A 24,871-nucleotide genomic window follows, 5' to 3' on the forward strand; every position below is an offset into this window, starting at 1 on the left:
TATTTGTTGAGCTTTCAGTAAATGATACTGTAGTCATGCCCAAATGCATGATGGGAAGTGGAACCATGACTGTGCGTAGTGCTACCGATTGATATATCTTCTCTGCGTTGGGAAATAACATAAGGTGTTAAGATAAAGATCAATTGATACCTTGCTTCCCTACATTGCTTCCCATGATATTTCTAATCGTAGGGAGAGGGATTTTAAAGTTTTAGCCAACTTAAAAAAAGGCTCCAAAGGCTGCCAAAATTCTCTCTACTCATTTTACGCTGCTTTTTCTCTCTATATAGGTAAAACGGCGTCATTACAGATTGAGCGCGACAATGCGTGAGTGGGTCGTGCGGCACATGCATTAATTGCGTTAAATACTTTAACGTGATACATTTTTTAAAAAATTAATTACCGCCGTAATTAGGATAAATTTGATAACCCTATCTTAAGCCTAAAGACTCTGGAAGAGTGAAACATATTATGTCTGTAACGTTAAATACAATTAGAAAACAATTTAATAAAAAAAAAAAAAAAAAAAAAAATTTAAAAGGCATGGCCGATATTTTTTTGCCGATTCCGATACTTTGAAAATGACGTGATCGGACCCGATCGATCGGGATGCAGATCGATCGGGACATCATCTATATATATATATATATATATATATGTACTGTATATATGCACATAGTTCAATCCCAAAAATGTCACTTCAATAAAAATAAATAAATAATAAATAAAATTGCCCTCCCCTAAAAATATTTTTGAAAGTATCATTTTTATTTTTTAAATTTTTTGATTCAAGTGCAAGAGGTTTTGAACTCAATTTTTTATTGCAGTGCAAAACGTTCGGAACTTACATTTTTTTTTACGTGCAAAAAGTTTGGAATGCACTTAATTTATTTTTTTGTTTTCACATTAAAAACTTTTTTTATGATAGATTTGACGCCAAGAGTTTAGCGCAGAATAGGTAGATAAAAAAACAACAACCTAGTGTGTCTGCTAAAGACTTATATAAATAACTGGCACAGTCCAATAACTCTACAACTGTACAACTATGGCCAAGAATGGTGTTCATGGGAGGACTCCACGGAGGAACCCACTGCTGTCTGAAAAAACATTGTTGCTCATTTAATGTTTGCAAAAAGACTCTTAGATACTCCACAGAAGTTTTGGCAAAATATTTTGTGAAATGATGAAACCAAAGTTGAATTGTTTGGGAGTAACACAATGTCATGTGTGGAGGAAAAACCAAACGGATCAACATCAAACCCTCATCCCCACCGTGAGCCATGGTGGAGAGGGCATCATGATTTGGGGTTGTTTTCCTGGCTCAGGGCCTGGACAACTTGCAATAATCCCCACACAAGTTTTGGCAAAATATTTTGTGGACTGATGAAACTAACGTTGAATTGTTTGGGAGTAACACGCAACGTCATGTGTGGAGGAAAAATGGAACAGCTCACCAACATCAATACCTCATCCTCACCGTGAAGCATGGTGGAGGGAGCATCATGCTTTGGGGCTGTTTTGCTGCCGCGGGGTCTGGACAACTTACAATCATTAATGGAAGAATGAATTCAAAAGTTTTATCAGGATGGTTTGCAGGAAAAAATGAGGCAGTCTTTGAGACAGTTGAGGCTAAAAAGAGGATGGGTGCTGCAACAAGACAATGATCCAAAACACAGAAGTAAAACAACTTCAGAATGCTTTCAGAAGAACAAAATACACGTTCCGGAGTGGCCAAGTCAAAGTCCAGACTTGAACTCCATTGAAATGCTGTGGCATGGCCTAAAGACAGCGATTCATGCCAGACATCCCAGGAATCTGACTGAACTACAACAGTTTTGTCGAGAAGAATGGGCCAAGATTAGTCCTGATCAATGTGTCAGACTGATATGCAGCTACAGGAAGCGTATAGTTCATGTTAGCGCTGCATGTGGGGGGGACAAAATATTAAATGTGATGGTTCACTTTTTTTTATCCCTTCTGTCATTGTTTGCATACTATCCTCATTAAAATATGAAAACCTTTAAATGTTTGGGTGTTTTTTGTTAAAATATTCTTTTCATCTGTGTGATTTTGACAAAGATCAGATCACATTTGATGATTTCATGCATAAATGTGAGAAATTCCAAATGGTTCAGATACTTTTTCATACCACTGTAACTGTAGTATATTTTCTTTTTAACTAGATGTGATTGTGAAATAAAACAAACCCTCATTCACATTTTATGCAAAACATCTTTAATGAATATTTAGGTCATGTATTTAGCAACCCAAACTACTGGTCGTACAGCTGCTATTTTTATTCCTTCTTTTGAATGAGAAGAACACCTCTAACAAAAAACAAAACATACTTGGGCACATCAGGCTTCTTATCAAGCCAGGTGTTGCAGTGACATACTTCAGTCCGAGAAAGGTAATCTAAATGACACGTGGCAACAGACAGACGTTTTTCTCCACCCTCTACTTGTAGAACTCGTGCTCCTGCTCGTCCTTTTTGATCACCGTCTTGTAAGCTTTCTCGAAGTCTTTGGCCAGGACAATGTAACGGTTCTCGCGGACGGCCAACATGCCGGCCTTTCGGCGGGGGACAAAGAAATCAATATTAGTATTGATTGTGCGTCCGGGTGGATATTTACCGACGTCACTCGGGGCGCTCGGCTGTTCACCTCTTGGCAGATTGAGTTGATGTCGGCTCCGGAAATCTTGTCTGGTCGGGCAACGTCTGTAGAAGTGGTTAAGGCGGGTAGCGGTGTATTTATATGATAAGAGGGCTTATCTGTCATTTTGATCAAGGATACAGTCTTCAAGGTCCACTTCCTCAGAGAGGTTCATTTTGCTGGTGATGGTAGAGAAGATGAGACGCTTCTGCCGGCGGTCGGGCAGCGGGAACTCGATTTTTCGGTCCAGCCGACCGGGACGGAGCAGGGCCGGGTCCAACGTATCGGCTCTGTTGGTGGCCATGATCACCTGGGGTAGAAAAAATCACACAGAAAAATAGCTGTGCCCAGTCCACTCATTAATTTCAACCGTTTCGACAAGCTTAGATCCGCTGTCCGACTCTTTCACGTTCACATTTGTAGCTGTTGTTAGCCGCTAGCGTTAGCCTGTGGCTTGGCTACCACAAGAAAGCATCCTCTCCTGATATCGTGAGAACCAGGGAGGACAGCGGGTGAAAGCCGGTCTGGAAGAGTTTACTTTATTTGGGGTGAAAGTTTGGCAAAGCTAATTTAAGCCCGACTCCATCCCGTTTACTTGTAGCGTTAGCTGCTAGCGTTAGCCTACCGGGCTTCTGTTTGATTGGCTTCCTGAAAACCACGTGACTCCATACGTAAGCACACTGTCTGCTTTCTTAAAGGGGAATGAACATAGCCGAACAACACAGCGTCAAAGCGGGATAAAAAGACTATATTTTGTTGTTTTATTAATTTACCGAATTTACCGACATGGTCAAAATTACGTCGGTCATCGTGAAGAATTTCGGTGACGGTAAATTTTCGGTTTACCGCCCTGCTCTAACCCCAAGTCACACAAACGCGGGATCGCTTTCACTTTCGTGATTTTTTTGGATTGTCAAATTGCCACTTCCATAAGAGCAAGTCGTCTTGCGTGGTTTCCGCTTCCAGGAAATTAACGCGGTGCCACAACATTGTGTTGAGTGTAGAGCTGAAACGATTACTCGAATAATTCGAGTAACTCGATTTTAAAAATTGATTGAGGACTTAAAATAAAAAATATTCCTATTGCAAAAAAATATAAAACATATAAAAAAAAAAAAATAAAAAAGCCACATCAATTGTAATAGTGAGCACTAGAAAAATGACCAATCCGTGGGGAAATTAGCTAAAAGCATTCTCAGACAGTGTTTGCGGATGAGGGAGGATTTGGCTCACCTTGACATTGACGTTCTGGTCGAAACCGTCCATCTGATTAAGCAGCTCCAGCAAAATTCTCTGCACTTCTCTGTCGGCTGGAGAGGAATATTGAGCCAATGAGGGTTTGTCTTTTTTTAGACCGTCGGTGCACAACATACCTCCGGTTTGCGCGTCAAAACGCTTGGTGGCGATGGCGTCGATCTCATCGATGAAGATGATGGCGGGAGCGTTCTCCTTGGCTAGACGGAAAACGTCGCGCACCATGCGGGGACCCTCGCCCAGGTACTTCTGTACAAATTCGGATCCCACCACGCGGATGAACGCCGCTGTCGGAGGACGGGATTGGTCACATTTTTTTGGAAAAGAATCGCAAATCACTGCTTTGGAGGTTTTGTTTCAATGACGATACCTGTTGTGTGGTGTGCCACGGCCTTGGCTAACATGGTCTTGCCGCATCCTGGAGGTCCGTACATGAGGACTCCTCTCGGTGGGTCAATACCAATCTGTGTGAAAATACCCGGTAAGTTTCTTGACATTGAAGTAGAATATAACCCTTGTGTGTGACCTGTTTGTAGAGCTCAAAGTGCGTGAGAGGAAGCTCCACCGCCTCCCGGACTTCCTGCTTCTGGATGTCCATGCCTCCGATGTCGGCGTACATGACGTCTGGTTTCTGATCTACAGTCATAAACGGCAACGAGGATAAATCAGTGAACACGTACTAATACAGGCTTTAAAGGGCTCTCCATGTTGTTTTCTTTCCCATTTTTGAAATGCTTGTGTTCTATTCTGGTAGGTTTTTACAAAGGCTACGTTCATACTACAGGTCTTAATGCACGAATCCGATTTTTTCGTGTTTTTCCGACTCGAGTGAGGCATTAACTTGACGGTCTGAACGTGACAAGTCGCATAGAACTGGACCATTTCAAATCCGATCTGGGTCACTTTCGTAAGTGGTTCAAATCCGATCTGGGCCTCATTTTTCCAGACTGTCGCGGCGGTCTGTACTGTCCAGTCTCTCAAATCGGAATTCATGCAGCAATTACGTCATCAAAAAGCGAGCGAGACGCCACTTTAGTGGTGCAGCTGTGCGTTATTAGCGCCTAGCTTGCCTTGAACACGGCTTTTTAGGGAGGGTCAGACTTGACAACAGTCATAAAATAAAAATAAAAATGGGTTGAGGATAAACCTGAGAAGGATCGATTTTCTGTCTGCTCCATATAAGCAATATTTGAACATTGCTTACCCGGCCGAGAGTCGGGGCAAATATGTATGTATGTGACATGTACGGACAGTGCGTGCATGCTATCGATCCATATACTTTGAATATAAGCCTAAACTGGGATTATTTATGTCTGTTATTTGTGTCCTCTTTTTAAAAAGCAAAATATAATATCCCTGGAATGACGGATGACAGCCAGCATGTGTGGTCATTTGTTTTGATGCTTCTGCGCATGCGGGTCCTCTTGCTCAGCGCGTGTCGGACTGCGAATTAGTGCGCATGCGTAATACTTGAATGGTCTCAATGGACAAAGGCAGTCTGAACGGGCACGCCAAAAAACAGATATGACAAAAAAATCGGATTTGTGCATTAAGACCTGCAGTATGAACGTAGCCAATGTCTTCTCAGTAAACTGGACTTTAGTCCAATCTATTGATTGTTCCCTGCCATCCCTCCCAGATCAAATTGATTGGACTTCTAACTCCATCAATCGCAGTGAAAAATGAGCTTACACAGCAACTCCTCCCAGTTTCATCGAATTGGAAGTCTATCATTGTCATTGGCAGGCAATGAGTTAATAGTACAAATTATCTTTTTCATATATAAATTTTAAAAACTTTTTTTTTTAATTAAAATTATACATACTAGTATATACAGTGAGGAGTATTTGTACCCCTTGTGATTTTCTAAGTTCACTCACTTAGAACTCACTTAAAATTGGTAGAGGTCTGAAATTTCAATCATAGATGCATTTCCACTTATAGAGACATAAACTGAAAAAATCCTAAACTCAAATTGTATGATTAAATAATTTATTTGTAATTTACTAGGGTTTATAAGTATTTGTACCCCTGAGAATCAGCAATAATTCTAACACTCAAAGAATTGTCAGAGTCTACCTTAAAAATAGTCCACCTTTACCCCATGAGTAACCACCCGTTTGAGCTCATTATTGTGACCTGTGCACCCAGAAGTCTGTCATAATCCAACTGCTACCATGAGCAAGACCAGAGAGCTTTCAAAAGACACCAGAGAAAAAAATTGTTGAGCTCCACAAAGCTGGAAAAGGCTATGGGACAATTGAGAAAGCAGCTTGGTGAGATTAAATCAACAGATGCAGCGATTGTTAGAAAATGGGAAAGGGCTAACTATGACCGATAATCTACCTCGGACTGGGGCTCCATGTAAAATCTCTCCTCGTGGGGCATCACTCATGATGAGAAAAGTGAGGGCTTAGCCTAGAACTACACGGCAGGAGCTGGTCAATGACATGTAGAGAGCTGGATGCACAGTTTCAAAGGCTTCTGTCACTAGAAGGTTTAAAATCATGCATTGCTTAGAAGAAACCCTGTTAAAGCCAGTGCATGTGATAGCCTGTTTGAAGTTTGCCAGGGACCATCTTAATGATGCAGAGGGGTGGGTCATTGGAGAAAGTCAAGTGGTCAGATCACACCAAAGCAGAACGTTTTGGTGCAAACGTTACTTACGCTTTTTGTGGGGGAAACAGAAGGGCTAGTACAATCCCAAGAACACCATCCCCCCACTGTGAAGTATGGAGGCAGAAACCTCATGCTTTGGGGCTGCTTTTTGGCAAAGGGGATATGACGACTGTACTGTATAAAACAGAGTATGAATGGTGACATGTATCGTCAGATTTTGAGCCACAACCTCCTTCCCTCAGCAGAGATGTGAAGATGAGTCGTGCCTGGATCTTCCAACATGACAATGACCTGAAGCACACAGCCAAGCTGACCAAGGATTGGCTGCGTAAAAAGCATATCAAGGTTCTGGAGTGGCCTAGCCAGTCTCCAGACCTCAATCCAAGAGAAAATCTTTGGATGGAGCTGAAACTTCGTGTTTCTTAACGACAGCACCGAAACCTGACAGATCTAGTGAACATTGGTGTGGAGGAAAGAGCCAAAATCCCTGTCCCCATATGTGAAAACCTGGCAAAGAGGTACAGAAAACATTTGACCTCTGTAATTGCAAACAAAGGATTCTGCACTAAATATCAGCACTGATTTTCTCAGGGGTACAAATAATAAAAACAAACAAGGGAATTCAAAAACATTGTTATGAATGCTATTTTATTCAATATTAGAGATGTCCTGATCTGATCACGTGACTGGAAATTGGGCCGATCGTGCCATTTTTCAGAGGGTCGGAATCATGTGAAAAGGATTGGGTTTTTAATTAAGAAAAAAAACATTTTTTTATGCTTCTTGCTTGTACAGTGCCACAGCCTCTCACTCGCTCTCCTTTTCAGCAGTGCGGCCAAACTGTCCAGCTTGCTTTGGTACTTAAAGTTAACAATGATTGACACTTTTGTAGCTTTGGGGGCAGTTTACGGCACAAAGACGCAATGACTGAGTAGCGGACTCGTCTCGCGTGCATATGGTGTCGGCGAAGACAAAAAATTCTGAATCCTGCCTCTAGGCATGTGCCGGTATGAGATTTTGACGGTACGATAACCGTGAGCAAAAATACCGCGGTTTCACGGTATCACGGTATTGCAATTATAGCTCCAAAATGTGTTATTTTGAGATGTATGGGTTAAAAAAGAATAACTTTTTTCCATTGAACAGGATTTGTTTTTTCAGAACATAGTTGCAAATTGGAATATAAATGTATTGTTAAAATACATAAATTATCAATAAAAAAAAACATTTTAATTAAAATATAACGTAGACTATACCCACAGCCACAGCTCAAGTTGCTCAAGTTTAGAGCAAGAACAAAATAATTTCTATAAAAAAAGTAAAAACTCTTCTGAATAAATTTTTAAAAAAATTATACTGCATAATTTTTTTGAGGATTGAAAAGCTCAAGTGAAGTTTCTCTAGTCTACATGATGTCATGCCTTTGTGTTAGAAAGAACAAAGAATTCAAAAGTTAATAAGTTAGTTAAAAATGTATAAGTTAAAATGTAAATATTGTTGTGGAAAGGTTTCACCTAAAAAAACAAAAAAACACAACAACAAAAAAAAAAACATTGTGAGTGAGACCTCTCCTTGATCAAGCGAACGTGGATTTGTGCTTCGGGCAAGATCATCTTTCCTCAGTTAACGATCTTTGATGCTATGCCTTTTTTCCCCTTCATTCAAGTGAATCAAGCTTGTTTTCTCACTCTGCGGCTGTAACAGTCGACGAAGTTGCTCTCCCAGCTAAGCCTAGGCTAACATTCGTCTTTTATAAGCTTTTAGTTAGTTTGTATATCGAATTTCAAAGGAAAATATGTGTTTTGTTTTTGGCGAACTTTTTCATAGAGCTAATCTGTTTAGCTACTCACACATGGAAAAATACAATTGTAAAACGTTTTAAATGTATTCATTTTGTATATTCCACTTACCACGATTTGAGAGCTCAATAAATTGAAGAAAAGAACGCCTTAAATTTGGATTATTTGTTTAGGGTTCGCTGGCTGTTTAGCAGATAGTCACTTTCACACACAGCAACAAACGTGAGGGGGTGGGCGCTGCCGCGCCATGCCACGCCACGCCACTTCTGGCTGCATTTTTGACACATGAAAAATGGCGAATACCGTACTACAGTCTGACGGAAAATATTATTGGTTTTGAAACCGCGACGTTTTCACACCACGGTAAACCGTGAAACCGGTAACCGGCACATGTCTACCTGCCTTCAAAGTGGAAGAATCCGATTGCCATATCAAAGGCTCCCGCGGTGCGAGACCGCGCTGTTAACATCAGCACTTGTACACGTCACATTGGGCGCGCGCAGCGGTGCTACTAAACATTAAAAACAGCAAATATGGATGGCGGAATGTCGGCTTTAATTTACTGTTTTAATAATATTTTTATATGAAATATGTTGAATGTTTCAATTTTTGTGAATTTTTGAACAAAAGAAAAATGCCATTGCTTCGAGTGGGCGGGCATATTTTTTTCCGGGCTGAGGGAGCTTGGTTGGGTCAAAGTGCATCATTCTCTGTCGCCCTGTAAATCTGCACTGCCCTCTAGGGCCTGGCATGAATACTACATAATTTTAATGCGAAATTGTGACATTGTTCAAATGAAGACACAAATGCAAATTTGAAATTTTTCGTATTCTCGAAAAGTCACCATGTAAACGGCCCCTCGATCTTGCCAGAAAAGCTTGGCAGCTCTATGATAAAAAGGCACAAATGTGTCAATCATCGTTAAATTTGCATAAATGTGTGGCAACTCATTGTCTAAGTGGGAGACTGTTCTCAGTAGAGTGAGCATCAAAGCATGAGTGGATTTGAGTGGACTCACTCAATGAAGCATTTAGTAAAGACAAACATTTTCCTACGCTATTCTTGTTTAAAAATTATTCACACTATGAAGACGGCATAGTGGGGGAGTAATATGCTTGGATCTTTTGGTAAAAAAACAAAAACAAAACTATCGGATGGCGACTCAAAATCAGGTGACTGACTCGGGTACAAAAATACAGTGCCTTGCAAAAGTATTTGGCCCCCTTGAATCTTGCAACCTTTCGCCACATTTCAGGCTTCAAACATAAAGATATGAAATTTCTTTTTTTTGTCAAGAATCAACAACAAGTGGGACACAATCGTGAAGTGGAACAACATTTATTGGATAATTTAAACTTTTTTAACTAATAAAAAACTGAAAAGTGGGGCGTGCAATATTATTCGGCCCCTTTACTTTTAGTGCAGCAAACTCACTCCAGAAGTTCAGTGAGGATCTCTGAATGATTCAATGTTGTCCTAAATGACCGATGATGATAAACAGAATCCACCTGTGTGTAATCAAGTCTCCGTATAAATGCACCTGCTCTGTGATAGTCTCAGGGTTCTGTTTAAAGTGCAGAGAACATTATGAAAACCAAGGAACACACCAGGCAGGTCCGAGATAACTGTTGTGGAGAAGTTTAAAGCCGGATTTGGATACAAAAAGATTTCCCAAGCTTTAAACATCTCAAGGAGCACTGTGCAAGCCATCATATTGAAATGGAAGGAGCATCAGACCACTACAAATCTACCAAGACCCGGCCGTCCTTCCAAACTTTCTTCTCAAACAAGGAGAAAACTGATCAGAGCTGCAGCCAAGAGGCCCATGATCACTCTGGATGAACTGCAGAGATCTACAGCTGAGGTGGGAGAGTCTGTCCATAGGACAACAATCAGTCGTACGCTGCACAAATCTGGCCTTTATGGAAGAGTGGCAAGAAGAAAGCCATTTCTCAAAGATATCCATAAAAAGTCTCGTTTAAAGTTTGCCACAAGCCACCTGGGAGACACACCAAACATGTGGAAGAAGGTGCTCTGGTCAGATGAAACCAAAATTGAACTTTTTGGCCACAATGCAAAACGATATGTTTGGCGTAAAAGCAACACAGCTCATCACCCTGAACACACCATCCCCACTGTCAAACATGGTGGTGGCAGCATCATGGTTTGGGCCTGCTTTTCTTCAGCAGGGACAGGGAAGGTGGTTAAAATTGACGGGAAGATGGATGCAGCCAAATACAGGAACATTCTGGAAGAAAACCTGTTGGTATCTGCACAAGACCTAAGACTGGGACAGAGATTTATCTTCCAACAGGACAATGATCCAAAACATAAAGCCAAATCTACAATGGAATGGTTAAAAAATAAACGTATCCAGGTGTTATGGCCTAGTCAAAGTCCAGACCTGAATCCAATCGAGAATCTGTGGAAAGAGCTGAAGACTGCTGTTCACAAACACTCTCCATCCAACCTCACTGAGCTCAAGCTGTTTTGCAAGGAAGAATGGGCAAGAATGTCAGTCTCTCGATGTGCAAAACTGATAGAAACATACCCCAAGCGACTTGCAGCTGTAATTGGAGCAAAAGGTGGCGCTACAAAGTATTAACGCAAGGGGGCCGAATAATATTGCACGCCCCACTTTTCAGTTTTTTATCTGTTAAAAAAGTTTAAATTATCCAATAAATGTTGTTCCACTTCACGATTGTGTCCCACTTGTTGTTGATTCTTGACAAAAAAATTAAATTTCATACCTTTATGTTTGAAGCCTGAAATGTGGCGAAAGGTTGCAAGGTTCAAGGGGGCCGAATACTTTTGCAAGGCACTGTATTACGACAAAAGCATTTGTAACTGCAATCATTTTCTGGGCAAAATGAAGCATTATCTGACAGAATTCCAAGGGTGCCAATACTTTTGGCCAGCACTGTATCACCCAAACGTCACTCTTATTGATTTACGCAAGTTCTATTGTTTACATGGTTAAAAATGAAAGCATTGTAAGATTTTATTACATACATTTTTGTAACAAAAATGAAATGAAATTACATTTTAGTGCAATGTTACACACCAATTATTAACCAATTAGATATAATTGGTTGTCATTGACGGTGTTAGACGTCTAATCCATTTGACGTCTATGGATGATAAACTCATTAATTTCAGAGAAAAACATTCTAACTTCACACCTTTTTGGCAACTGTACAATACCTGAGGTAAGCATCATGATGCTACTGTCAGCTTCGGGGGGCAGCACATCTACCAGGGCGTTGCTATGCTTGTGCAACGCCACCGAGGCATTGGGCTTCAGCAGTTCCCGGTCGATGGTGCTCAAAATGCGCACGTAGTAGTTGGACCCTGAGAAATTGGTGGGGAACACAATCATTACACATTTAAACCTCATCCATTATGAAAAATGGAAATGCAGTAGGTGTTTCAAAAGATGCTTGATGTGATAAAGAATTAATGTAAAGAATGACTCATTTATTTTTAACGTGCATCCTGTTTTGCAGCTAAAATGTAGGTAAATGTTTCAAAGTGAACAGAGTTTCTGTATGTTCTACCAGTAGTGGAGCCAACAATAGCGGTGTTCTGGTCGACCGCCTCCAGGAACTGTCCAATGACGAGAGGGATGCTCTGTATCCTCTTCACCTCCTCCTGCGCGTGAAGGAACTCTTTCTTCAGGTTCTTCTGCTCATCCTTGATGTATTCTTCCTGCACTTCCAGAAACTCTAGCTCCTGTTGCAGTTTCTGCAATGGAAATTCACCAATGAATCTAGATGCAATAAGAGCTCATTCAAAAAATATACAGTGCTGGTACCCCTGCAATTCTGTCAGATAATACTCAATTTCTCCCAGAAAATGATTGCAATTACAAATACTTTGGTAGTAATATCTTCATTTATTTTGCTTGCAATGAAAAAACACAAAAGTGAATTGGGGAAAAAATTAAATCCTGATCATTTTGCACAAAACTCCAAAAATACGCTGGACAAAATTATTGGCACCCTTTGAAAAATCATGTGATGCTTCTCTAATTTGTATAATTAACCGCCCATGTTTCTTACAGTGGGGCAAATAAGTATTTAGTCAACCACTAATTGTGCAAGTTCTCTTACTTGAAAAGGTTAGAGAGGCCTGTAATTGTCAACATGGGTAAATCTCAACCATGAGAGACAGAATGTGGGAAAAACAGAAAATCACATTGTTTGATTTTTAAAGAATTTATTTCCAAATTAGAGTGGAAATAAGTATTTGGTCACCTAAAAACAAGACTTCTGGCTGTCAAAGAGGTCTAACTTCTTCTAACAAGGTCTAACGAGGCTCCACTCGTTACCTGTAATAATGGCACCTGTTTTAACTCATTATCGGACACCTGTCCACAACCTCAGTCAGTCACATTCCAAACTCCACTATAGCCAAGACCAAAGAGCTGTCGAAGGACACCAGAGACTAAATTGTAGACCTGCACCAGAATGGGAAGACTGAATCTACAATAGGTAAAACGCTTGGTGTGAAGAAATCAACTGTGGGAGGAATTATTATAAAATGGAAGCCATACAAGACCACTGATAATCTCACTCGATCTGGGGCTCTATGCAAGATCTCACCCCGTGACGTCAAAATGATAATAAGAACGGTGAGCAAAAATCCCAGAATCACACCTAGTGAATGACCTAAAGAGAGCTGGGACCACAGTAACAAAGGCTACTATCAGTAACACAATGCGCCTCCAGGGACTCAAATCCTGCACTGCCAGATGTGTCCTCCTGCTGAAGCCAGTACATGTCCACACCCGTCTGCGGTTCGCTAGAGAGCATTTGGATGATCCAGAAGAGGACTGGGAGAATGTGTTATGGTCAGATGAAACCAAAATACTACTTTTTGGTAGAAACACAGGTTCTCGTGTTTGGAGGAGAAAGAATACTGAATTGCATCCGAAGAACACCATACCCACTGTGAAACATGGGGGGTGGAAACATCATGCTTTGGGGCTGTTTTTCTGCAAAGGGACCAGGACGACTGATCTGTGTAAAGGAGAGAATGAATGGGGCCATGTATCGAGAGATTTTGAGTGAAAATTTCCTTCCATCAGCAAAGGCATTGAAGATGAGATGTGGCTGGGTTTTTCAGCATGAAAATGATCCCAAACACACAGCCAGGACAACAAAGGAGTGGCTTCGTAAGAAGCATTTCAAGGCTCCTGGAGTGGCCTAGCCAGTCTCGAGATCTCAGCCCCATAGAAAATCTGTGGAGGGAGTTAAAAGTCCATGTTGCCCAACGACAGCCCCAAAACATCACTGCTCTAGAGATCTGCATGGAGGAATGGGCCAAAATACCAGCAACAGTGTGTGAAAAGCTTGTGAAGAGATACAGAAATCGTTTGGCCTCCGTTATTGCCAACAAAGGGTACATAACAAAGTACTGAGATGAACATTTGCTATTGACCAAATACTTATTTTACACCATGATTTGCAAATAAAAATCTTTAAAAATCAAATAATGTGATTTTCTGTTTTTTTTTCCCCCATTCTGTCTCTCATGGTTGAGGTTTACCCATGTTGACAATTACAGGCCTCTTTAATATTTTCAAGTTGGAGAACTTGCACAATTAGTGGTTGACTAAATATTTATTTGCCCCACTGTACCTGTGGCACATAACAGGTGGTGGTAATAACTAAATCACACTTGCTGCCAGTTAAAATAGATTAAACTTGAGTCAACCTATGTCCTGTGTCCTTTTGTGTACCACATTGACCATGGAGAAAAGAAAGAAGACCAAAGAACCGTCTGAGGACCTGAGAAGCAAAATTGTGAGGCAATCTCAAGGCTACAAGTCCATCTCCAAAGACCAAGACCTGAATGTTTCTGTGTCTAACGTGCGCAGTGTCATCAATAAGTGTAAAGCCCATGGCACTGTAGCTAACCTCCCTAGATGAGGACAGAAAAAAAAAAATCGACGACAGATTTCAACAAAAGATTGTGCAGCTGGTGGATAAAGAACCTCGACTAACACCCAAACAAGTTCAAGCTGTCCTGCAGTCTGAGGGTACAGCAGTGTCAATCCGTACTATCCGTCAACGTCTGAATGAAAAGGGACTTTATGGTACGATACCCAGGAAGACCCAGAGACATAAAAAAGTCAGGCTGGAGTTTGCCAAAACATACCGGAGAAAGCCAGAAACGCTATGGTCAGATGAGACAAAAGTAGAGCTTTTTGGGAAAAGACATATAAATTGAGTTTACAAGGAAAAACGAGGCCTTCAAAGAAAAGAACACGGTTCCCACAGTAAACATGTTGGAAGTTCCCGGATGTTTTGGGGTTGCTTTGCTGCCTCTGGCACTGGACTGCTTGACCGTGTGCATGGCATTATAACGTCTGAAGAGTACCAACAAATGTTGCAGCATAATGTAGGGTCCAGTCTGAGAAAGCTGGGTCCCCCTCAGAGGTCATGGGTCTTCCAGCAGGATATTGACTCAAAACACACTTCAAAAAGCACTAGAAAATGGTTTGAGAGAAAGCACTGGAGACTTCTAAAGTGGCCAGGGTCAGTCCAGACCTAAATCTGAGATCTGACAATGGCAGTTTGGAGAAGGCACCCTTCAAATCTCAGAGACCTGGTGCAGTTGGCCAAAGAAGAATGGTCTAAAATTCCAGCAGTGCATTGTAAGAATCTCATTGATGGATACCGGAAGCGGTTGTTCGCAGTTATTTTGTCTAGAGGTTGTGCTACCAAGTATTAGGCCGAGGGTGCCAATACTTTTGTCCGGCCCATTTTTGGAGTTTTGTGTAACTTGACTTGAAGATGACTTCTTGACCTTGTATCTGCTGTAAAGGTCCTCCAGGTCCTCCGGTTCTGGTGCCAGGAAGGATAGACCGGTTTGTGGACGGGAATTCAAGACTGCCGGAATTTCCTCCTGCCGATGGAAAACACAAACCAACATGTTACCAAGCTTCTCATTTTATTACCACGTGTGGTTATTTAGATCACGGGTTCACTCGAGCTTCCATGAGCAAAAGCTGAAGTCCAAAACTAGAGGTGGGAACCGCTGGATACCTCATGATACGATATTATTCGAAATAGAAGGCTTGTGATAACGATTATACCACAATATGGCGAGATAACAACTATCAATACGTGAGCCAGGTTACTATACAGGTAATAAACATAAAAACAAGCTATTTTCATCCTTCTGCTATGAATTGACTTTATCACTTGGGAGGGTGGTAGCGAATAAACATGCGTTCATTCGCTGCCATCCCTCCCACTTCAAACGCATTGGACTTCTACAGCGGCCAATGGCAGCCAATGAGTTAAATTTGGAGCATTTAGGTCATTAGGGTCCGAGCACCAACATGGTGCGAAGGCCCTATTGTTCTGCAAAGGATTATTATTATTCTTTCTTCATGGCAAATTAAAATGGCCCATTTGGAGGTCACATGCTCAAAAACACAAAAATTTGCACAAACATGCGGATTCGCGAAAATTTCGATAATTTGGCAACGTTGTGAAAACATGTCAAATAATGGCTCAGTGGCACCCCCTGGAATTTTTTAAAAAAGGCCTCATCATTTCGGTTTTTTCAACGTAGAGTGATGAAATTTGGGGAGTCGATACCTTGGGCCAAAATGCTTAAAAAAGTCTCTTGCACCCATATTCCAAACCCAACAGGAAATCGGGTATTTTGGATTGAATATTGAAAAACATGCCATTTTAGTTGAAAACCAGCGTGCACGTTTAAGACCATTACGCCAAGGCAGTTAGTTGGACCCTCCTTAAAATTGGTCAGACTGTTCAGGACACATATGAGATGTTAGGTTATGAAAATGGTGAGCTTTCATTCACGGGCCTGACCTGGACGAAGTACCAAAGTCAGGCTTATTTGGGGATTAGGGTTAGGACTTCTTCAGGGCAAATGGAAATGGCCAATTTGAAGTTCTGAACATGTTCGAAAACTCACTAAAATTTGCACATATCAAAATAGTGAGTTTTCATTCACGGGCTGGTCTGTGCGGGGCTTTTTTTTTGTGTTCGGGTTAGGGTTTAGGGTTCACACTCTGCTATTTCTTCTGTGGGAGAAAAAAAATACTATGTACTTTTCACTGACATATATTAGGGATAAAACTACTTCTGTGGGAGAAAAAAATACGATGTACTTTTCAATGAAATATATTAGGGATAAATTGGTTCATCTGATGACAGCAGTGAAGAACTGCTTTGACTCATTAAGGCCGTTGGTTCACACTCTGCTACTTCATCTGTAGGAGAAAAAAAGATACAATGTATTTTTCATCGTGCCAAAGTCGATGGGGTGCCAAAGTCGGACATTTTTTTGACAAAACACCAAATTCAGAAAAAGACTAATAACTAGGGTTGTTCCGATCATGTTTTTTTGCTCCTGATCCGATCCCGATCGTTTTAGTTTGAGTCTCTGCCGATCCCGATATTTCCCGATCCTTTTTTTTGCTCCCGATTCAATTCCAATCATTCCTGATAATTTTTCCCGATCATATACATTTTGGCAATGCATTAAGAAAAAAATGGATAAAACTCGGACGAATATATACATTCAACATACAGTACATAAGTACTGTATTTGTTTATTGTGACAATAAATCCTCAAGATGGCATTTACATTATTAACATTCTTTCTGTGAGAGGGATCCACGGACAGAAAGACTTGTAATTCTTAAAGGATAATTGTGACTTTGTATATTGTGACTAAATATTGCCATCTAGTGTATTTGTTGAGTTTTCAGTAAATGATACTGTAGCCATTCAACTTCTGCCCAAATGCATGATGGGATGTGCAACCATGACTGTGCATAGTGGTACCAATTGATATATCTTCTCTGCGTTGGGAAATAACATAGGGTGTTAAGAAAAAGATCAACTACTACCTTTCTTCCCCACATTGCTTTCCACGATTATTCTAATCGTTGGGAGAGGGATTGCAATGCTTTAGCCATTTAAAAAAAGGCTCCAAAGGCTGCCAAAATTCTCGCTATTCATTTTATACTGCCTTTTAGCTCTATATACTGTATGGGTAAAATGGCGCCATTATAGATTGAACGCAACAATACGTGAGTGGGTCGTGCAGCGCATGCATTAATTGCGTTAAATATTGTAACGTGATAAATGTAATAAATATTAATTCTCGCCATTAACGCGATAAATTTGATAACCCTACCTTAAGCTTAAACTAAAGACTCTGGAAGAGTGTAACACATTATGTCTGTAACGTTAAATACAATTAGAAAACGATTTAATTAAATAATGTATATATATATTTAAAAAAAGGCATACTTTTTTTTTTTTTTTTTACGATACTTTTTTGCCGATTCCAATACTTTGAAAATGACGTGATCCGATCGGCATCCCGATCAATTGGGACATCTCTACTAATAACTACCCTGTACAACGTCCTATCTTTTTCATATTTGGCATGTACGTGATGTATCCCAGCCTGAACTCGACTTCATTGAAATATCACCCATTCAGCGCCCCCTGCTGAGAACAGGAAATAGCCTTTTTTTACGAGACCGACTCCTCCTCGAAGGAAAAAAAAACTTAATGACGCCCCCAAAAAATCACCTAAAAGAAATTGGAGAAATCAACACAGGACTCCCGAGGGCCCGTTGAGTCCTGCTTGCAGGGCTAGTTTGATGTTGATTTTTTTCTTTTACTTCCTGTTGATTTGGGGGTATTAATTAATTATTTGGGCTATAAATTTGCGTCCGATGGAGGGCCAACTTCACGGAGGTGGAAGTAAACTGTAAATGCCCTAAAGTGCACAGAAATTGACCTGTGAATGCCCCAAAAATCGAAAAGACTTGGAAGGCTGGAAAAGGCTGCGAATGATCTGGTTTTATTCGACCTTCCCCGACTAAGTGGACTGGGTGTCTACATATCACCATTCCGATGTATTGTCACACTCTTATTCAAAACTAGGTTTTGTTTTTTAAACTACAAGACTTATGTTTACATACACGTTTTGACAAGAGACATCTGCAATTGTTTTGATTTTGTGGATTTATTATCTACCTTTAAAATAATAAATCCTTCACTTTGGATTGGACATCTATCACCGTCAATTGCAGCTAATGAGCTATTTTAGGGGAAGGGGTTGAGTTTTTAGAGGGATAAAAATATGAACAAAACCTAAATAGATGTTCAAGTACATTTTGTTTTTCACGTTAAACGCAAATTCAGAATCCAACTTAGCACTGCTGGCCCTATTTGACAGCGTGGCAAAGATAACATTCTCTTTTTTTCAAATACACATTGTTCACCACATAAAAAATTGAACTTAACTTATTTTAAACTGTGACAGTCGTGTTTGCGTCAATTTATTCCCGAAGAATGGGGTCAGAATACAATGCTAACGTTAGCGGCTAACTTGCGTGACATAGCGTTCACACAGAATGAATTGGCAGCTTTACGTTTTCGACAATGTTTATGGGGCCTTGAGACAATAAGGAAAGACAGTCCTGAAAAAATAAAAAGCTGCATCAAGTAGAAAATGTGTATAATAACAGCGGTTCCGCAAACGGCAACACAGAATGAAAAACAAAGTGGCTTTTACATACCGGGCTCTTTTCAACAGCCATGATATCGTCCATGTTGGATTCTGACAGTGAGAGGATCAGCGTCGTGACGTATGACGCTCGTTAAAGGTAGATTGTGGGTAATGTAGTTTTTAAACTTTTACACGTTCGATTACAAATACGCTACTAAACGTGGTTTCACAAATATCTTTTTTAAAACTGGGGGGATTTTGAATCCATTTATACTTTTTTTTTAACGAAAAAAAAATTAAAAATAAAATTTGCTTATTATTGGGAGAAAAAAGTAATAATATAGTGCTTTCCCTAGAGCTCCAACGGTTAATCAGTCAACTTGAGTAATTCAATTAAAAAGATTCAAATTAAATTTTGCTGCTTCGACTATTCGTTTGATTAAAGTGGCATTGTGATTGTTTGTTTTGAAAGTGTTTGCATTTAGTTTTATTGATTTGGGAGAATACAATGCTCTCTAGTGGCAAACGTGGATGTTATAACTCATTTCACATGGCTGAATCCAGGTGCTCTCTGTTAAGTCCAACATCAGCTATGTATTTGTTTGAGTTAATTTCTTTTTAATGCATTCGTAATTAAGTTTATAGGTATATTTAGCCATTTTTTCCCCCGTGGGAATATGTGTTTGAACGATTTGTTAAAGGGGAACTTTGAAGTAAGGTTGGCCAGCCATGTTTTTGAATAATTTCAATGGCTAAACAATTATAAGCATATTTTCATTATTTTTTTTAACGCAACCATTCCAGATTCTTTGTTTAACCCATAGCCACGCCCTTGACAATGAAAATGCTTTTCTTCGGCAATCTTCGGAAATCTTCGGAAATTACGTCACACCTAGACGTGCGAGGGAAGTCCACCATAGAACAGTATTGTTTGTTAAATTGCTTCTCGGTAAGATGACACGGCGGTGTGTGGCGATGTATTGTTCTCAATCTAAAGAAAAGTTCTATGATTGGCTGAAGGATAGCAGGGCACGTAAATGGACATCCTTTGTTCGCACAAAGCGAATGAATTTCACGCCATCATCGAGTCGTGTTCTCTGCTACAAAGACTTCGAAGATGCCTGCTTCCTCAACCGGTCTGCTTATGATCAAGGATTTGCCAAAAAGTAAGTGTGAATTTTGGATTGATGACTGATGACTTTGTCAAAGCATAGCTGCCAACTGTTGTGGAATGTACAGTAGAAGCTAACGACGTTAGCCGAAAGTTAACTCGTGGCAATCCCCGATCATAGTTGTTGTTGCGTTCGCTAGGTTAAGCGTGTTTAAATTGTGCGTCATCTACGATCGTGTCCGAAAGGGTTAATCCACTGTCAATCAGGAAACGGGTGTGGATGTGCATATAAACGGGTCGGCGTCGCGGTAATTCCCGGTCATGTTGCAGTAAGAGACTCACACCGCCGGTGAGTTTGTGCACATTTATTTGTATTTGTATTATGTATTTCCACCTTCATGCTTCAAGCATTGCATTGCTTTTGGACAGTTCAGCGTTCACGGTGATCGCATGATAGGTTTCTAGTTTGTGTTTTATGAGAGCCACTGACAGGTGACAGCTGACAAATAGCGTTTTGGTTTAGCGTAGCCATCGAGTCAATCTCGCAGCGAATCAGCGAGCGCGCAGGTCACGCAGTGAATCATGGGAAATGTAGTCTCGGGACAACACTGAAGTGGTGCTTTGTAATCTGTTCGCTTGTGTGAAAAAACTACATTTCCTCACGCCATTAGACGCCAATTCCTGCCGAGAGCTGTGCCGAGCTGTGTTCTAACTTTTCGATAAGAACTGCTCCATGTGTTAATAAAGAGACAAGGTTGTCAGCACGGTGTGTGTTCGATACATTTGTAAACAAAAAGCTCATAACAAGACACAATGAACAATCCGTTTATGAGACGCTGGAGTGGGAGGCGAGGAGGAGATCGGCGAGTAGCAAAACTTTGCGGTCGAATGTCCGGCAGTCCTCTATTATTTTGTTTTCTTATTGTTGCCACAATAAAGTGGAGAAAGCCATGGATGACTCATCTCCTTCTTTCCCCCCAACGTTTTTACATTATTATTTTATATGCACGAGAGCTGCCGGATCTGCCAAAATGAACATGAAGTCTGATTATTATTTTTTTTAACAATGTCATCAGATAGACAAAACATAAAATTATGTGCAAATGCCTGCATCTTCAAATCATGAAAATAATAACAGCCTATATCTTACCAATCTTGTAATCTCGATGGGTCTTGTCTCTATTCGATGTCAGGTAGTCTGGGCACATTGTTTGCATCCTGATTAGCGTCTGGCTAATACATGTTAGGTCCAACATAAAATTCCAAGCTCCTCTTCTTCCTCCAACTCTTCAAAAACTTGGATCTCCTCCCTTGCGCTCCATCTATCGCTTATATCGCTGTTTGAATCATTGTTTGAAGGGCTTCGTAGGGCGGCCGTATGGAGCGCTCCCATCGCTGCTCTCGGTGTGACGTATCACTTCCGGGTTTGTCCCCTTTCAGGCTCGAACTTCGAAAACGCGATTATTTTGTCAAATATACAACATATAAATTATTTTTTCATGCTTTATTTGTTGGACAATGTTTAATTACTTTAATTGTGACCCTATTTGGCATGTTATGAAATTACTTCACAGTACAGCTTTAACTGCACTGTAAAAAAAAAAAAAAAAAAAAAAAAAAAAAAAAGGCATTTTATAGCATTAAGCTAGTGTACTTTCGCTACGTAAGTTAGCCAGTTGTTCTTTTGTTGTACTAGATCCTCTTTTATTTATTTATTTTATACCGTTTGAGGCTCAGCTCAGGTTATAATTTATTATGTTCCTTATCAGATTACTTGATTATTCGAACCAACTAGTTCATCGATTAATCAACTACTAAAATAATCGATAGCTCCAGAAAAATAAAAATAAGATTACAATTTTTAAAAAAAATTTTTAATGTATATTATTGGGAGAAAAAAATGAAGAATACTGTGTTTTCACCAGTACTTAAGATTTAATTAACGTTAACGTGATTCATTAAACTTTGAAAATACTTTATATAGTGCCTCAATATGTATTCTATTACGGTGCATTGCTACCATCTAGCGGTCTTTTGGCCAATTGCAAAACGAATGTGTTTATTTGGATAGAAAAATATTTTATTGAAGTGGCTGCCATTGACGGTGATGGACGCCCAATCCGTTTCAACTGCGAGGGCTTCCAGCATACGTCTGTTAACAACCACAACGCATACACAAAGTGAAAATGGATTGGACCGGACGTCAATCGATCCTTAGAGTTAGAATAAATTGCAGAATCTTACAATTTTGTAGAAAAGTTTAAAGGTGGAAATATAAATTAGAATGAAAACACATTCAGAATCTCTATAGTATTTTAAAGCTACTGTAAAATGCAGATTTGCAATAAAAACAAACAAAACAGCTCATATAAACATACAGTGAGGTGGGGGTTATGCTCAGGAAGGCCGCCAAATCCAAATCCTTGTTGCCCTGACAACAACCTGACACCTCTCCATCATCATTTTCATCCTCCCCCTCCTCGTTGCATCACTCCACCACCCCCAGTCGACCTCCCTCCTCCCCCACGTGTCCAAAAGACACATCAGCACAACATCCCTCCTCGGCACGGACACATCATGACTGCTGGCGAGCCTCCGGATCTCGCTGGCGTCCCAGCAAAGGTGCAAAAATGAATAATTCTTCAACGCGGATGGAACGGGACCAACTCGGAAACATCGCAAGGCGAGAATTTGGATTTATTATACAGGACTTTTGGCAAAAATATTCAATTAATTTGGATTGAAGACAATATTTCAGTGGTATTTTAGTCACTTGGAAAAAAAGGCATGACTTCCAGAACACTTTACGGCTGTGATTAGGAATATCCTAAAACTGACTGCTGCGAATTTGTAAATTTCCGCATTTTCATCGAATCCAGTTTTGATAATTTTTTAAAAACTTACCTATTTGCTGTTTCGTATCTTTCTTAAAGTACCGCATGGACACCATTTTGGTGGAGGCACTTACTCGTGGATTTTTTTTTACTTAGGCATCATCATTTGGTGTTTCGGGGCTGGATGTTTTGGCGGAATCCATGTTCCTATTGTTTTTTTGTGCTCAGGAATACGAGTCAAGGTATTATTTTGGAACCAGTTTTTGGCAATTTGGTGGATTGACTTATAAGCACACTTTTTGGGAACTATTTTTGTTGAAAAATTCAGTTTTTGACACCAGGCCAAACAAAAACACCATTTGTTTGGCATCATCTTGAGCAATTTAGACAGATTTTAGCTATTCAGAAATTTTGGGTTGGATCCATTCTCAATTTTTGCTGGCCAAAAACAATACATTACTCACTTTTGGCACTATCCAGGAAACTATGATGAAGTGAAAAGTGAATTTTAAATTGAGAGTAGTAGCGTTTAGCCATCATAGAACTATTTTGAAGTGATTTGAGGATTTTCATTCAGACAAAAGTTGCTTTGCAGCCATTTTCCGCATCGATTAGTATCATTTTTTCTCAAGTCTTAACATTTTGGACTACAACAAAAAAAGCCAAAGAACAAACAAACACCTGTTATGTTCAACTTTACAAGACATTTTTGGTTGTGATCCCACATGGTCATCGTGGGAATAAGCCAAAGTGAGAAGAAAATTGAGGAAAAAGTAGCAAGAGAGTGGTGCAAATGGTCCCTTATAAATAGTTGAGGAGAGGCTGAAAGGAGATACTGGGACGGATTCTTCTCGTGTAACTGGACACTGAGAGTTGTCAACAGTTTGGGGAGGCAACCACTTGTTCTTTCTCTTTTTCGTCTTCTCACGTATTATCTCATTCTCGACGAGCCCACAGCCTGTGTTTGTGTGTGCGTGGACGATAGCTACAACATGTCTGGCTTGGCGGACGCCCCCGTGACGTTGATGATGTCGGTTCTCCTCGTGGGGCTTCAAGGTAAGTTGCTCAGAGCCACTTCATAGAAGTGTTGTTTTCATCATAACGAAAATATTTTGTCAACGAACAATTTTTTCATGATGATGACGGACGATAACGAGCTAAAAACTAGGGTTGTTCCGATCATGTTTTTTTGCTCCCGATCCGATCCCGATCGTTTTCGTTTGATCCCGATATTTCCCGATTCAATTCCAATCATTCCTAATAATTTTTCCCGATCATATACATTTTGGCAATGCATTAAGAAAAAAATGAATAAAACTCGGACGAATATATACATTCAACATACAGTACATAAGTACTGTATTTGTTTATTATGACAATAAATCCTCAAGATGGCATTTACATTATTAACATCCTTTCTGTGAGAGGGAACCACGGATAGAAAGACTTGTGACTTTGCATATTGTGACTAAATATTGCCATCTAGTGTATTTGTTGAGCTTTCAGTAAATGATACTGTAGCCATGCCCAAATGCATGATGGGAAGTGGAACCATGACTGTGTGTAGTGCCAACAATTGATATATCTTCTCTAGGTTGGTAAATAATATAGGGTGTTAAGAAAAAGATTAATTACTACCTTGCTTCCCCACATTGCTTCCCACTATATGAATCGTAGGGAGAGGGATTGTAAGGCTTTAGCCAATTAAATCAAGGCTCCAAAGGCTTCCAAAATTCACTTTACTCATTTACTCTGCCTTTTAGCTCTCTATATAGGTAAAGTGGCGCCATTACAGATTAAGCGCGACAATGCGTGAGTGGGTCGTGCAGCGCATGCATTAATTGCGTTAAATATTTTAACGTGATACATTTTTTAAAAAATTAATTACCGCCATTATCGGGATGAATTTGATAACCCTACCTTAAGCCAAAACTAAAGACTCTGGATGAGTGTAATATATTATGTCTGTAACGTTACATACAATTAGAAAACAATTTAAAAAAAAATATATATATATATATATATTTAAAAAAGGCATGTCTGATATTATTATGCCGATTCCGATACTTTGAAAATGATGTGATC

General features: G+C 40.0%; 2 protein-coding genes across 3 annotated transcripts in view; one reads left to right on the forward strand and one right to left on the reverse strand.

The window, feature by feature from the left end:
• Nucleotides 1-2,273: 2,273 nt before the first annotated feature.
• On the reverse strand, nt 2,274-18,967 carry LOC130914540 (26S proteasome regulatory subunit 6B). Its single transcript, XM_057833812.1, has 11 exons — nt 18,912-18,967; nt 15,140-15,238; nt 11,884-12,070; nt 11,531-11,677; nt 4,435-4,544; nt 4,279-4,372; nt 4,028-4,195; nt 3,888-3,964; nt 2,796-2,964; nt 2,664-2,719; nt 2,274-2,571 (listed from the first exon to the last, which is right to left on the reverse strand). Exons 1-11 carry the CDS (start codon nt 18,942-18,944, stop codon nt 2,458-2,460), a joined length of 1,254 nt encoding a protein of 417 aa, XP_057689795.1. The 5' UTR covers nt 18,945-18,967; the 3' UTR covers nt 2,274-2,457.
• A 3,550-nt stretch (nt 18,968-22,517) lies between these two features.
• Nucleotides 22,518-24,871, forward strand: part of LOC130914544 (sodium channel subunit beta-1-like) — a 33,361-nt gene continuing 31,007 nt past the window's right edge. For both annotated transcript variants that reach the window (XM_057833815.1, XM_057833816.1), the window contains exon 1: nt 22,518-23,842. In XM_057833815.1, coding sequence (XP_057689798.1) covers nt 23,779-23,842 — 64 coding nt within the window. In that variant the 5' untranslated portion in view covers nt 22,518-23,778. The remainder of the gene's footprint in view (nt 23,843-24,871) is intronic.

Source organism: Corythoichthys intestinalis, chromosome 4 (genome assembly GCF_030265065.1).
Source record: "Corythoichthys intestinalis isolate RoL2023-P3 chromosome 4, ASM3026506v1, whole genome shotgun sequence".
NCBI lineage: Eukaryota > Metazoa > Chordata > Actinopteri > Syngnathiformes > Syngnathidae > Corythoichthys > Corythoichthys intestinalis.

Excerpts from the sequence above, each read along its gene's own strand:
- LOC130914540 (XM_057833812.1), bottom strand. The coding sequence starts at position 18,944 with ATGGACGATATCATGGCTGTTGAAAAGAGCCCG. Across the intron at positions 4,545-11,530 it reads CATCATGATGCTTACCTCAG|ATCAGAAACCAGACGTCATG; the intron begins GTATTGTACAGT and ends TTATGACTGTAG. Across the intron at positions 2,572-2,663 it reads TCAACTCAATCTGCCAAGAG|GCCGGCATGTTGGCCGTCCG; the intron begins GTGAACAGCCGA and ends CCCCGCCGAAAG.